This window comes from Gopherus flavomarginatus, chromosome 1 (assembly GCF_025201925.1).
Source record: "Gopherus flavomarginatus isolate rGopFla2 chromosome 1, rGopFla2.mat.asm, whole genome shotgun sequence".
Taxonomy (NCBI): Eukaryota; Metazoa; Chordata; order Testudines; family Testudinidae; genus Gopherus; species Gopherus flavomarginatus.
The window spans coordinates 92760552-92776104 of NC_066617.1; the positions used below are offsets into that span (position 1 = coordinate 92760552).

Below are 15553 nucleotides of genomic sequence, written 5' to 3' on the forward strand. Positions count from 1 at the left end.
GACCCACAATAAGAGTCTCATTTTCAAAAGAGCTCAGCTCCTACAGACTAAAGAATTCAGCACCCAACATACTGAATTCTTTTGAAAATCTGACCTCAATTGTGGAACCAGATTTTAAAAAATCTGGTTCTAAGGGGCTAGAGTTGGGGGGCTCCTAATTGTATCAAGAGGGGGCCAAAGTGGGTTGGGGAGAAAAACATAAATATGAGATACCATTTTGAACTTCAGTATCAGATGTAGGCCCTGAACTTGTAAGAGATTCTATGCTGATGATCCCCTGTGCCGCCGCAGATCCCCACTGACCACCAACAGAACAGTGTGAGATCACTCTGATTTTGTTTCACAACAAGGCTTATTCTAATAACAAAAGATCCAAGACTCTCTTTCCTGCTTTAGAACTTCATTCTCATGCTCTCTGCACACACAGTGCAACTCCATCAGTTTTACTTTCTGAGTAAGATGTATCTGGGAGAAAACAGGAAGATATACCATGCATCCTTTAAATCAACAGGCAGGATGGAAGCTGCACTATGGTTAGAAATGGGAAGTCTGAGACAACAGTTGATCAGTACCAACTGTGTATTAGGTTCTAGATATACAGTGCATTATTAATTACTATTTTTTGTATTCTGAAAGAGCCCACAATATACTAGGTGCTACCCCCCCTCCCCCAGAAAGACACAATACTTCCCCTGAAGCTTTAGGGCTTCCAATCTAATGCTCCAGTCCTGCAAACACTAATGCACATGTGTAACTTTACACATGGGACTTGCGAGATAGGATAAGTTGAAACAGAATCATCAGTTATACATTTCTAATTACTAAATAAATAATAATAAAAACACCCACCCGTCCTCAGGCCACTATATTTACAACGAAGACCTGAGTCGTCCTGTGAATTCCTTTAAACTTGGCTAGGTTAACAGACCACTCACTTGATTGCTACATAGCTGTTCTTGGCCAACAGCATTTGGGTTATGCAACAATTTACGGGAACTGCCTTTTGACCTGCCTACCAACTATGTGTCTGATTGTGGTGTGTTTGTGTGTTCTAGACATGAGTGACAGCATTGTTTCTTTCCCGTTAGCAGGCAGTGTACCTGAAAGAGCAGGATTCTTGTAAATTTCAATTTACTACCTGCACATAAAGAGGTTTATTTCAGGGGTCAGCAACCTTTCAGAAGTGGTGTGCCAAGTCTTCATTTATTCACTCTAATTTAATGTTTCGCATGCCAGTAATACATTTGAATGTTGTTAGAAGGTCTCTCTAAGTCTATATTACAGGGATAGGCAACCTATGGCACGCGTGCCGAAGGCGGCACACGAGCTGATTTTCAGTGGCACTCACACTGCCCTGGGGATTATGCATTTTAATTTAATTTTAAATGAAGCTTCTTAAACATTTTAAAAATCTTATTTACTTTACATACAACAGTAGTTTAGTTATATATTATAGACTGAGAGAAAGAGACCTTCTAAAAATGTTAAAATGTATTACTGGCACGCGAAACCTTAAATTAGAGGAATACATGAAGACTCGGCACACCACTTCTGAAAGGTTGCCAAGCCCTGCTATATTTTATAACTAAACTATTACAAGATTGCAATCTTATATAACTAAAGTAAATAAGGTTTTTAAAATGTTAAGAAGCTTCATTTAAAATTAAATTAAAATGCACATCTTATCAGTTTAGTGTGATCCTTGCCCTTGCTTTTCCTTGCTGATTTTTCCAATGCTTGGCACGTATTTGGATACTTTAAGCTGCATGCAGGCTTCTGAGTGATCAGTTGTTAACCGGCTCCGAAAGGGACAGAAGACAGATCTCATGTGTGGAAATACCTGTTCACATAGGGATGTGGATCCAAATGCTGAAAGCATTGCAAATACAATTTTCTTCAAACAGTTAAATTTCACTGGCAGGGATGTCCAGCAGGTCAGAATAGAGGGCCCCATGATCTCTCTCAGTAGCTTCAAGTGCACTCTGCAGATCTCCAAACTTTGATATCCACAATTTTGAGCCTTTTAACTGAATGAGCTGCATTTCGAAATCTTCAACACCCATCCACTGAAATTCAGACAAATCCAAATCGCTTTCGTTGAAGTTTTCAGGTTTAATTAGAAAATAAAGCATTGGGCCAAATTTCTGGAAATGCTGAAATCTGTCAGAAAATTCTGATTTCACTTCTTGCATGTACATTCCAATCTCATTGACACTGACAGTGCAACATGTCGATAGTTCTTTTATGTGTTGAAAGTAGCAGAAAGTCGAAGTTTGAATATCCTGAGGAAAAAAAACCTGCTACTTTTACAACAAATGCCTTCCAGGCTTCATAAAGATACAGACCCGTTTGCCCTGCACCCTGGAGACAGAGTTTGAGTTCGTTTAGGTGAGCTGTGATGTCAGTTAGAAACATGAGCTTACACAGCCATTTGTCATCATCCAGTTCGGAGCAGTTTTGTCCTTTTTCTGACAAAAAGGCCTTGATTGTATCAAAACAGTTTACAAAGCGCACCAAAACCTTGCCATGACTTAGCCACCGAATGCTGCTGTGAAGTGGAATGTCATTATAAGCACTGTCCATCTCTCTAGCAGTGCTTGAAACTGTCTGTGTGTCAAAGCAGATTGAGCAACAAGGAAATTCACAATTCGCACCACTGTATTCATCACATTATTAAGCTCTAAATTAGAAATCATAGCACACAGGTTTTCTTGATGGATGATACAGTGAAATTTGACTGTTGGGCAGCCAATTTGATCTTCAAGTAACTTTACAAATCCCTTCTGTTTTCCGACCAGGATAGGAGCACCATCTGTTGTCACACACAATATTTTTCTGATGTCAACTCCTCATTCTTCAAAATGGCTTACAAAACTTTCCGCTATATCTTTCCCCTTTCTTGTGCCATGCAGGGGTTTTAGGCAACAAAATTTGAGATTTCATTGGAAGCACAATATCTTGCAACAACTGCCAAACATGGAATGTTGTTTATATCCACGATGTCATCAACTGCAACGCTAAACACTGCTGTGTCTTTTAATGCAGTCATCTGCTTTTCATCAATGTTTTCTGCCATTTTGCTTAGGTGTCTCTCAACTGTTCTGGCGGAGACAGGCAGTGCTTTTATTCTAAATACAATCATATCTTTATTTGGCAAATCATTGAACAAAACCTCTGAACTGCTGAAAAAAAAGATGGTTACTCACCTTTGTAACTGTTGTTCTTCGAGATGTGTTGCTCACATCCATTCCAACTAGGCCTGCACACCTAATTGGAATCGATATGAGCAAGCACTCGAAGAAAAACTTCTTTTATATATTTCCCCATCTGTAAACAGCTTTCTGTTTTTTGCAATGCACTGTGCAATCTTGTAACTTCCTTCCGTAGCTTGATTTTTACTTACACTGAAACATTTAAAAACACTGCTTTGCTTCTCATATCCTGCTCCTGCCTTTTTGATCGATTCAGTCATGTCTGCTTCGTCAAGAAAGGTTTTCTTGTGCTTCGTTTCAAAATGCTGTCGAACACTTGATGTGCGACAAACAACACTTTCACAACAGAAAGCACAAACAGCATGGTCCTTCTTTTGAATAAATCCAAATGTGTCTGTCCAAGAAGGCTGAAATGAATGGACATCTAACTTTGCTTTCTTGGGCACTGACATTCTGTCAAATGTACCCCTCAACTCACAGTAGAAAAAGAAATTGCGATAGATGGCACGCACAACATCAAACGCAGTGCGCTGATCCATGTGGTGATATAAGCAGTAAATCAGGACTTAAAATATCCCAGTGGCTCTGAAACAATTTTCAAGGTGGGGGTGCTGAGCTGCACCCCCTCTTGCCCCTGTCTGCACCCCTCACTGTCTCAGGCTGGGGCCAGTGGGCCACAGCTGGGAGCAGTTGCAGAGCGCCAGGTCGAGGACAGGACAAAGCCCTGGGCCTGCGGCAGGACCCCAGGCTGGCAGCGGAGCCCTCCGGACCAGTGTCCAGGACCAGTAGCAGGCTGAGCGGGGCCAGCAGACAAGAACCCAGGCCGGCAGCGGGCTGTGCGGGGCTGACGACTAGGACCCTGGCTGGCAGGGGGCTGGTACCCCAGGATGGTAGTGGAGCCCCCTGGACCGGTGGCTGGGACCCAGGGCCGGCGGCCAGGATCCCGACTGGCTGGGGGCTGGCAGACAGAACCCTAGGCCGGCAGCAGAGCCCCAAGGCCAGCGGCTGGGACCCGGGCAGTGTGAGTGCCACTGAAAATCAGCTCACGTGATGCCTATGGCACACATGCGATAGGTTGCTGATCCCTGGTTTATTTTATGAGCACTCAGCAGTGGTCTTGTCACTGATATGCCAGAAGTCCAGTTCTATTCCATTTCGACCTAATGGTAAAATTCCCATGGACTTTAAGGGGAACATGATTGGGCATGTGTATTTGTCTATAGTGTACTAAAGTATTAATTTAAACATGCTCCTTGTTATAAGGGAATCAGATTTTATATCTAACAATGCTGACAGTGTGCTTTTGACACAATGAAACACAAGAGATGCTAGCTTGGTCAGTTAATAAATGCTAAGTAACATGTTACCTCCTTTGAAAGGTAGGAAGGTATGTGAATCGGCATCATATATCATGAACAGTGCAAATATTTTGATATTCAGAACTCTGGGCTGAAATGGTTTCCAAGATTATTTAGAACCATCCATGCCTTTTTCTCTAGAACCCCAATAACCCTCTTCTTTCCCTCCTCTTTACAGGCCCCAAAATGTTTGATAGGATTGATGGAGAAATGCGAGAAGAGTGTAACATTTTAAAGGACTGACAGAAACCCCCACAGGAAGGAAATCAAGGAGAGAAAGTTTTTACAGAAGTAGAGGGAGAGTACTAGGTGGCTTCTGAGGTCAGAGGGGATCTGGTCAAATCCCCTACTCCTATGCATATCCCTACAGAAAAGCGAGGCTCTCAAATAACATGCTAGTGGAGACTGAATTTTAGCATCTTTGGCCTCTCTCAGATTCTTGGATGTTGGTACCTTCCTTTCACTGGAAACCTGTGACCTAAGATAAATACATTTTACAGTAAAAAGAAGTGATCTTTTTCAGATTAATTATTGTTGTTTTATCACAACAGTGTGTCCAAACTCACTCCTTCTGAGTTAAGCAACCCATATGTTATTCTCTGGTCAGATAAAAAAGGTACCTCCATAGTTTAAGAGTACTGAAAAGCCCTCACATTTTTGCTTCCAGTTCCTTTGTTCTTAGTGATGCTGTGAAAATTCTCTTCTGACATTTTGGCTTTTCTCTAAATGGAAAACAATAAATAAACATCTTAACACATAAGGTAAAATATTGCAGCTCAGGAAAAGGGTGCTACAGAATACTAGGGTTCCAATGTTAAAAGCATGAGATCTGAGCAAACACCTGAAGATCAGTGCTTTCCTCTTACCGTTCTAGTCACAAAACAGTTATGAATCCTGGACACAAATATACCTCGAACTGATAGCAGGCCTCACTCCTCCTCATCTCTGCATACTTGTCTTGTAATTGCTGGGATTAAGGGTGGGGGGTGGTCTTGGTGGCACTGTTGCCACTCTTTTGTAATTCCATAACATTAATATAGGGGTTCCGGTAGAGGGAACTATGTATATGTAGCACAGAGCACAACCCAGATTGTGAGGCATCTGCTTATCAATCTATTTAAACCAGTGTTCTCCAAACTTTTTACCTCACATCCCCCTTTAACCCTGTCTGTGGCCCCACACCCCTGGAGCCAGGGTCAGGAGCGGGGCCACAGCTCTGGGAGGAGAGGACACAGACAGGAGTAAGGAGGCCGAGACTGGGGTCATAGCTGGGGATGGGGGCGGGAGCAGAGCAAAGGCAAGGGGCCGAGGCCAGCCAACAGGGCCTAGGGCTGGCAGCCACAGCTGGCAGCTGGAGCTCTGGGCATGGGGCTGGCAGCTGGGTCGCGAGCCAGGAGTGGAGCTGGGTGGTGCTCCCTCCCCACCCCCAGGGCCCAGCTGTACCCACCTCCGAATATTCCTCCATGCCCCTTTAGGGGAGAGTGCCCAATAGATTGGGGACCTCTCTGATCTAAACCGTTAATAAAACCCCCAACACTACCATATACATACACCTCAAAAAGGCATATCATGGAGAAAGCTGTTAACTTATTACTATTTTTTCTGTAAAATTTGTGAGCTATTTTAGTTTTCTAGACTTGGTCAGGCAAAGTGTGGGCAAGGACTGTATGCAAACTTCCCCCCAGGGGAGTTGGACAATGTACTTAAATAGTGACCCAGGATATCCCTGGCAATTCAAGTCCTAACCCTCTTCTGACAGCTTTAACAAATGAAACAAAATTCTGTGGCCATTTCTTCAAGGGCACAAGAGGGGATGTTGATAAGATCACTGATCTAGTCACTTAAATTAGTAAATGAACCCAGATCCTCAGAGGAGGAAGAGTATTGCACACCATACTGCATTAGCAAATGCTCAAATGTTTTTTTTCCCAAAAATGGTGATTTACTATGCTTTCAGACAGATCTGGCAAAAGTTATTAATCTTCCTCAGGTAACAGCTTACACAACAGTTTACTGTTTCTTGCTACTATCAAGTAGAAATGATAATCCACACAATGTACAATGTGCACAACACATGATTAGTTTCTTTCCACATCTCAGCAAAGATTTCATAGCAAATGGCATGGTGAAAGTTCATATGACTAGGATTTCATTATTTTTACACTATGTACAACACTACATGTGTTAGCAGAATGTGAGGTGAGGTCGGACGTCATTAGAACTGAAATTCACTAAATAAAGGCCTGATTCTGTGAAGTGATGAGCATCCTCAACACCCATTGACTTTAGTCTTTCACAGGGGATACTCTGTATCTTGCAGGACCTGTATTGCAACATCCTTACTTTATTGGTTGCTTGCTTACTGGCTAATTTGCAAAGCAGTAATTCACAATGCAGTCATTAGTGCAAAATTTTAAGGTTCTAGTGATCCTCCTAATTCTGTCTGATGGATAAATGCTACTGCAATTCACTGTCTAGCACGTATTTAACCCCTGAAATAATCATGCCCTACCATTTGCTCTTGTGTATGTTTTGTATGGTTCTCTTCCAGTGATTCTAGATAGGAATTCCTCTCTTTCTTTGTTTTCAGGCACTTCTTCTTGGAATTTACCTAGCAAACAAACCACAATTTATATGGATGAGAAACAACAGCACCTTACACTTCTATGAAGTTCCACTGTCTTGGGTAACTGGGGTCTGGATAAAAGCAGAGTCATGTCCCCCCAACTTCTATTATTTTCATTGCAAATTTCCTCTATTGCCTGAAATCAGTTATCCAAAATGATTTAGTGTCCCCCATGACATTTGGATAACCAAGGTCATACTGTAGTGCTTTGCATCCTGAGCCCTCGGGTAAACCACAAATGTGTGTGTCCTGGAACAAACTTTTGCGGTGCATCTATATTAGAGATGGTCAAACTTTTTGGCCTGTGGGCCACATCTGGGTGGGGAAATTGCACTTAAAGCCATGAATGTAGGGCTGGGGCAGGGGGTTGGGGTGCAGGAGGGAGTGCAAAGTGTGGGAGGGGGTGTGGTGTGCAAGAAGGGACTCAGGGGAAGGGATTGGGGCACAGGAGGAGTGCGGGGTGCGGCAGGGGGCTCAGGGCAGGGGATCAGGGGGCTCAGGGCAGGGGATCAGGGTGCAGAAGGGTTGCAGGAGGGGTTTGGGGTGCGGGCTCCAGCCCGGTACTGCTTACCTGGAGCAGCTCCGCGGTGGCAGCAGTGGGCAGCGGGGCTAAGCCAGGCTCCCTGCCTGCCCTGGCTCTGCACCGCTCCTGGAAGCGGCCAGCACCATGTCCCTGTGGTCCCTGGGGAAGGGAGTGCAGAGGGCTCTGTGCGTTGCCCTCGCCTGTGGCTACCTTCCCGAAGCTCCAATTGGCCGCAGTTCCCTGTTCCTGGCCAACGGGAGCTGCGGGGGTGGGTGCCTACAGGCAAGGCCAGTGGGTGAAGCCCTCTGCCCCCCCCACCCCCAGGGGCCGCAGGGACGTGGTGCCAGCAGTTTCCATGAGCTGTGTGGGGCCAGGACAGGCAGGGATCCTGCCTTAGCCCTATGGCACCATGGGGGTTGCAATCCTGCGGGCTGGATTCTAAGCCTTGATGGGCCGGATCTGGTCCGTGACCCATAGTTTGCCCCCCTGGTCTATATTAACACTTGTAAAGGTGTTATCGAACTGCCAAATCACCTGAATCAGTTAACTCAGGTTACAACAGGACCACAAAAATACTGAGTGGCTTTTATAGTCAGCACAGGAGTAGTGCTGATGGAATCAAAGTCAGCCCTCCCTGATTAGAACCATGGTCTTTTCTGGTGGAATCAAGGAGAGGAATATATAAAGATACATCATTCTACTTTGCTATCATGGGATCATATAACCGAGTTTGAGCTTTATATGGTTTTTTCTTTTTTAATTTAGGGGAGGGATTTTTGGTAAAAAAGCTCAGGTTTTGGGGAAGATTGTTCACACTGCATTCAGCTGGCTACTCCCCACAGCCCACCGGTCTTGGGTTACTCATTACGATAAATATGCACAATGCTAATCTGATGGTTGGAGATGGGGCAGAGGGAATGCAGAATTTGAAAGTGTCAGGAAAAATCCAGTTTATTTTTGTATAAATCAGTATTTGCTGGTAAGTCTAGAATCTGTTTTAAAATTTTAGTCAGCTGGTTTTAACAGGTAAATACTAATTCTTCACATTCACAACTGGAAAATTTTGACCTAAATATTTGGACATCTGGATTTATAATTCATAAGTGGATAACTCTTAGACTGAGGTTAAAGATGGTAATTCTTTGAGGAGGCCTGTAGGGGACAGAAATGCCAAATAAACTCCCACATAGAAGACGTGGTGGATCAACCTCTGATAAGAAATAAATCTGAAGAAATAAATCTGATTAAATCAGAGCTAAAATAGTCATGGTAATTACACAGCACTAACGGTGTAATTTATAGTACACATCATATATAGCTTGGTTTCTTTTGCATGGAGCAAAGAGGGGTGGAAAAGCTTTAGTTTTAACCAAACATCATCAAAACGACCCAAAAGTTAGAGTCATCCAAATGAAATCATAGAATCAATCAGCCCAGTCATCCAGAAAGCCTATGTGCATTTGTTTTTAAAGGATTTTAGGGGCAGGCCACTTTTGGTATATAGGTTTCAGTTTTATAGCTTTCCTTTTACTATATGTATTATGTTAAAACAGAAAGCTATAATAAATGGAAACTGTCAGGGTTCCCTCCCTATTCTGAACTCTGGGGTACAGATGTGGGGACCCGCATGAAAGACCCCCTCAGCTTATTTCTACCAGCTTAAGTTAAAAACTTCCTCAAGGCACAAATCTTTTCCTTCTCCTTGGATGGGTACTGCTGCCACCACCAAGTGAGTTAGACAAAGATTCAGGAAAAGGACCACTTAGAGTTCCTTTTCCCTAAAATATTCCCCCAAACCTCTTCACCCCCCTTCCTGGGGAGGCTTGAGAATAATATACCAACCAAATAGGTTAACAAGGTGAACACAGACCAGATCCTTGGGTTTTTAGGACACTAAAAACCAATTGGATTCTTAAAAAAACAGAACTTTATTATAAAGAAAAAAGTAAAAGAAGCACCTATGTAAAATCGGAATGGAAAGTAATTTTACAGGGTAATAAGATTCAAAACACAGAGGATTCCCCTCTAGGCAAAACTTTAAAGTGACAAAAAAGAAAAAAAACAGGAATAAACCTCCCTCTAAGCATAGGGACACTTCACAAGCTAAAACAAAAGATAATCTAACATATTTTCTTCCTATTACTTACAATTTGTAATTTCAGATGCTTAGTTTAGGTATGGCTTTGGGAGATATGTTTTTCCTGCCCTGATTCCTCACTATCCCGAAGAGAACACACAGAGAGAGACAAAGCAAAAATCTTCCCCTCACAGACTTGAAAGTATCTTCTCCCCTTATCGGTACTTTTGGTCAGGTGTCAGCCAGGTTATTTGAACTTCTTAACTCTTTACAGGTAAAGGAGGGATTTTATGCTGCCCTTAGCTGTATGTTCATGACAGAAACTATTAGTGTTAACTGAAAATTACTAATAAAGAAAATAACTCCCCCACAAAAGACTTAAAGGTAAAAAACAGTTTTGCCCAGTAGGATGGGACTGAACATCTGACGTACTGAACACTAATTCTTCATGCCAAGGGCATAAACCCCGGTTCAAAAGAATGGTTAGGTATGTACTTAAATCCATCTCTACTCAGCAAAGCAATTCAGTTGAATATGTACTTAAGTTCCATTGCCTTCAATGCAAAGTGCTTTGTTGAATTGGCACTATAATTGCAAATGCTGCCCTCCAAAATAGCTACCATTGAGGGTAGGAACACCGCTGTGTTAACATCACTTAGTGCTAGAGTCATAACTGGTACATTTGTTTTGGAGGGAAGTGCATCATCTGAACATTGTGAGACATGAGCACTTAGCATTAGGGAATGATGACTGACACATCAGCACGTATGTAGGCACCTTGAATTCTCATGCTGAATGCTGGTAGCATAGAATCATAGAAATGTAGGACTGGAAGGAACCTTGATAGTCATTTAGTCCAGTTCCCTGCACTGAGGCAGAACTAAGTACTATCAAGACCATCCCTGACAGGTGTTTGTCTAACCTGTTCTGAGACAATGACACAGAGTCTACAGCCTCTTGAGGTAATTTGTTTCAGTGCTTAACTATCCTTACGGTTAGAAAGCTTTTCCTAAAGTCTCACATAAATCTTCCTTGCTGCAATTTAAGCCTATTGCTTCTTGTGCTGTCCTCAGTGCTTAAGCTGAACAATTTATTACCCTTGTCTTTATAACAACCTTTTGTGTACTTGAAGACTATTTTCACATCCATTCTCAATCTTCTCTTCTCCAGACTAAACAAACCCAATTTTTTTTCAATCTTTCCTTGTAGGTCATGTTTTCTAGATCTTTAATCATTTTGTTGCTCTTCTCTGGACGTTCTCCAATCTGTCCATATCTTTCCCAAAGGGTGGTGCCCAGAACTGGGCACAGAGCTCCAGTACTCCTTATCTGTGCTGAGTGGAGTGAGTGGAAGAATTACTTCTCATGTATTTCTTACAATGCTCCCACTAATACATCCCAGAATGATGTTAGCTTTTTTTTGCAACAGTATTACATTGACTCACATTTAGTTCGTGATTCACTATAAAAAAATGGTTTCAGAGTGGTTACTAACCTTCCATAACTGTTGTTCTTCAAGATGTGTCACTCATGTCCATTCAAATGTAGATATGTGCTTGCCCCGAGCACCGCCACTGGAAAGTTTTGCCTCAATGGTATCTGTTGTGTTGGCTCTGGCGTCCCCTTAAGTCGCACCTTCATAGGACCAGTATATAGGGCCCTGCCACCCATTCAGTTCCTTCTTGTGGGCTAACTCCGACAGAGGGGAAGGCAGGAGATGGGGTTGGAATAGACATGAGAAACACATCTCGAAGAACAAGTTATGGAAGATTAGTAACCATTTTTTATTCTTTGAGTGCTCGCTCATGTTCATTCCAATGTAGGTGACTCCCAAACATCTGTGCAGATGGAAGGTTCAGAGTTCATTGGCATGCTGACTGTAGAACTGCTTGGCCGAAATCCACATTATCTCTAGCTTGCTGGGTGATAGTGTAGTGTGATGTGAAAGTGTGGACTTATGACCACGTTGCTGCTCTATAGATGTCCTGAATTTGAACTTCCGCCATAAACACTGTCCCCAATGCTTGAGCTGTTATAGAATGGACTGTCAACGGAGGAGCTAGGACCTTCACTAGCTTGTAGCATGTGTGGATACAGGAAATGATCCATGATGAGATTCTCTGGGCCGAGACTGGACGGCCTTTCATTCTGTCTGCAATGGCTCTGAACAGCTGGACTTCCGAAAGGGTTTAGTCCTTTCTATATAAAAGGCTAGTGCATGCCTAACATCCAATGAGTGGAGTCTCTGTTCCTCCCTGTTAGTGCATGGCTTAGAATAGAAGACAGGTAGAAAGCTATCTTAGTTACTATAGAATTGTGAGACCACGTTTAGCAAGAAGGATGGGTGTGGCCGCAGCTGTACTTTGTCCTTGAAGAAGACCGTGTACAGTGGCTCAGATGTAAGAGTTTGGAACTCTGAGCCCCTTCTGGCAGAAGTAATGGTGATTAGGAAGGACACCTTCCAAGACAGGTAGAGCAGAAAGCATGTCATTAGTGGTTTGAACGGGGGTCCTGTTAGCCTTGCTGGCACCAAATTGAGGTCCCAGGGTGCTGCTGGCTGGTATACCTGGGGGTACAGCCATTCCAGCCCCTTAAGGAATTGGCCACAGACTGAGTTTGAGAAGACTGGCCAGCCATTCACCTGTGGGTGAAAGGCTCAGATTGCAGCTAGATGGACACTTATGGATGACACCGTTAGGCCTTGCTGCTTTAAACTGAGAAGGTACTCTAAAATGAAGGGCAGTGATGACTTGGCAGGTGAAACACCCTTTTCTGCTGACCAAATTGAGAATTTATTCCATTTTGTCAGATAAGTGGCTCTAGTAGATGGCTTTCTGTTCCGTAAAAGCACCTTGCGAATGGGCATGGAGCAAGCCAGTTCTGCTGGGTTCAGCCATGGAGCTTCCATGCCACGCCATGATGTAGATGGCTGTGATTCTGAGAGATCAAGTCCAGAAACAGGGGCAGGCTGATTAGTGTGTCCACTTAGAGATCTAGGAGGGTGGTGAACCAGTGCTGACACAGCCAGGATGGGGCTATCAGGATAAGATGTGTCCTGTCCCTTCTGACCTTCAGCAGGATCCTGTGTATGAGAGGGATGAGAGGGAACACACAGAAGAGTTGGTTCATCCAAGGGAGGAGAAAGGCTTCTGTGAGCGACCCTGAGCTGTGGCCTAGGAAGGAGCAGAACTGAAGACACTTTCTGTTGTACTTAATGATGAACAGGTTTACCTGGGGAGTTCCCCACCTCTGAAAAACATGTTCACGTCCGGGCGGCAAATGGACCACTTGTGATGTTGGAAAAGGTTTTGTTGAGGTCATCCACTAACTCATTCTGTGATCCTGGGAGGTAGGAGGCTTTGAGGTGGATCAAATGGTCAAATGGGCTATACAGAATTCCCATAGGTGAAATGTCTCCTAGCATAGGGGAAAGGACAGCATTTTACCCTGCTTGTTTATGTAAAACACTGCAGTTGTGTTGTCTGTGAGGACTGACACACAGTTGCCCTCCAGGTGGGGTTGGAACAGTTGGCATGCTAGGCATACAGCCCTCAGTTTCCTCACATTGATGTGTAACAAGAGCTTCTCCAGGGACCAGAGGCCTTGAGTTCTGAGGGTCCCCTGGTGCATCTGTGATGAAAGACATTGAGGGTTGGGATCTCAAGAATGGGACTCTTGCGCATACTGTCCCTGTGTCCAGCCACCAAAGCAGAGTAGAAATCACTGACGGGGGAAGTGAGATCACCTTGTCCAGACAGTGTCGACCTGGTATATAAACTGATGTTGGCCAAGATTGGAGAGGTCTGAGTTACAGTCTTGTGTGCTGCACCACATAGGTGCATGACGCCATATGCCCCAAAAGCTTTAAGTTTCTTGCTGTGGTGATGGGGTGACTCCTCAGGCGCTCTATGAGTGCCCATAGAGCTCTGAATTGGTTTTCCGGGAGAAAGGCTCTGGCCTAGGCCAAGTCAAGGACCGCCCTGATTAATTCTATCCTTTGAATTGGGAAAAGGATGGATTTCTGCATGTTTATCAACAGCCCCAGGTCCTGGAAAGTTGACTGTATTAGCTTTACATTTGCCTCCACCTGGGCCTTGGATCGACCTCTGATCAGCCAGTCGTCTAGGTAGTAGTAGACCTGAACCCCTTGTCTCCTGAGAAAGGATGTGACTGCCATGCACTTCATGAACACACGAGGAGTTGCTGGCAGGTCAAATGGGAGTAGTGTAAATTGGTAGTGCCTGTGGTTTACAATGAACCGTAGGAACCTTCTATGTCCCCAAAAGATAGCAATATGGAAATAAGCATCCTTCAAGTTAAGGGCAACAAACCAACCCCTTGGATCCAGAGAAGGGATAATGCAGGCCAAGGAGGCTATGTGGAACTTTAGTTTCTTCATGAATCTGTTGAGGTTTCAGATATCCAAGATCAGTCTGAAGTTGCCGTTGGCCTTTGGGATTAGGAAGTAACGGGAGCAGAACCCCTGGCCTCTTAATTCTGGCAGAACCGCTTCCACTGCTCCTGCCCTTAGGAGCGACTGCACCTTCTGGGTTAGAACTTTCTCATGAGAAGGATCCCTGAAAAGAGATGGGGAGGGAGGGTAGAAAGAAGGGGAATAACTGAATAGAAGGTTATATTCCACTTCTATCATGCATAGTTCCCAGCGATCTGAGGTAATGAGTGCCCACACACGATAGAGGTGGAATAAACAGTCCACAAACTCCAGAGAAATTGAATCCATACCACGTCCTGGTAAGTCGTCCCGTCAAAAGGCCTGCTTAGACCTTCCCGAGTGTCTCCGGGGAGTAGGGGGGAGGCAGGCACAGGGGCAGATGAGGATTGGGATGGAGGCCTCCTCTTGCAGTCTCTGTTCCTTCTCCTGCTTTACTCCTGTCTCTGCTGTGGTGGATAGAAACAGGCCATTGGTTGGGCCCTGGGGCTTGTAATGCTTCCTGGTGGGGCTGGTGTATGCAGCCCCAAGGATTTAAGGGTGGCTCTAAAGTCCTTTAAGCTATGCAGCTTCGAGTCTGTCTGCTCCAAGAAAAGCTATTTGCCTTCAAATGGAAGGTCCAGAATTGTCTGCTGAACTTCATAGGACAACAGATTTTTGGTACCTTTAGCCTTGGGAGTCAGCCCCTGTTGACCTTGTCTCTTCCTTTTGTTTGCTGCTGAAACAACCAGCAAGCCCAGTGGGAGATGTGTATACAAAAATCCATACCTTTTGGGAGGGATAAAGTACTTCTTTTCCATTGTCTTTGCAGTAGGTTGGAGGGATGCAGGAGTCTGCCATAGAGCTTTTATAGGCTCCAGGATGGCATCATCATTCAATGGCATGGATACCTCTGTCATAAACAGATAGCTAAGGGTTAATGTCTCTTTCACCTGAAGCACCTGACCAGAGGACCAATCAGGAAACCGGATTTTTTCAACTTTGGGTGGAGGGAATTGAGTGTCTAAGGTCTTTGTTTTCTGGCTGCCTGCTTTCTCTGAGCTTTGGAGAAGTAGTTTCTATTTTCTAGTCTTCTGTTTCCAAGTGTAAGGACAAAGAGATCAGATAGTAAGTTATATGGTTTCTTTTCTTTGGTATTTGCATGAATATAAGTGCTGGAGTGCTTTGATTTGTATTCTTTTTGAATAAGGCTGTTTATTCAATATTCTTTTAAGCAATTGACCCTGTGTTGTATCATCTTAATACAGAGAGAACATTTGTACTTATTTTTCTTTCTTTTTATATAAAGCTTTCTTTTAAGACCTGTTG

At 43.9% G+C, this 15553-nt stretch overlaps 1 protein-coding gene across 8 annotated transcripts in view; it reads right to left on the reverse strand.

Annotated features, from left to right (window-relative positions):
• The window catches only part of AGBL3 (AGBL carboxypeptidase 3), a 75454-nt gene that overhangs the window by 26197 nt on the left and 33704 nt on the right, over positions 1-15553 (reverse strand). For 7 of the 8 annotated variants that reach the window (XM_050933671.1, XM_050933672.1, XM_050933676.1 and 4 more), the window contains 2 exons: positions 7083-7181; positions 5224-5292 (listed from right to left, as the gene is read on the reverse strand). In XM_050933671.1, coding sequence (XP_050789628.1) covers positions 5224-5292; positions 7083-7181 — 168 coding nt within the window. The remainder of the gene's footprint in view (positions 1-5223; positions 5293-7082; positions 7182-15553) is intronic. The other variant, XM_050933674.1, reaches the window with a different exon arrangement.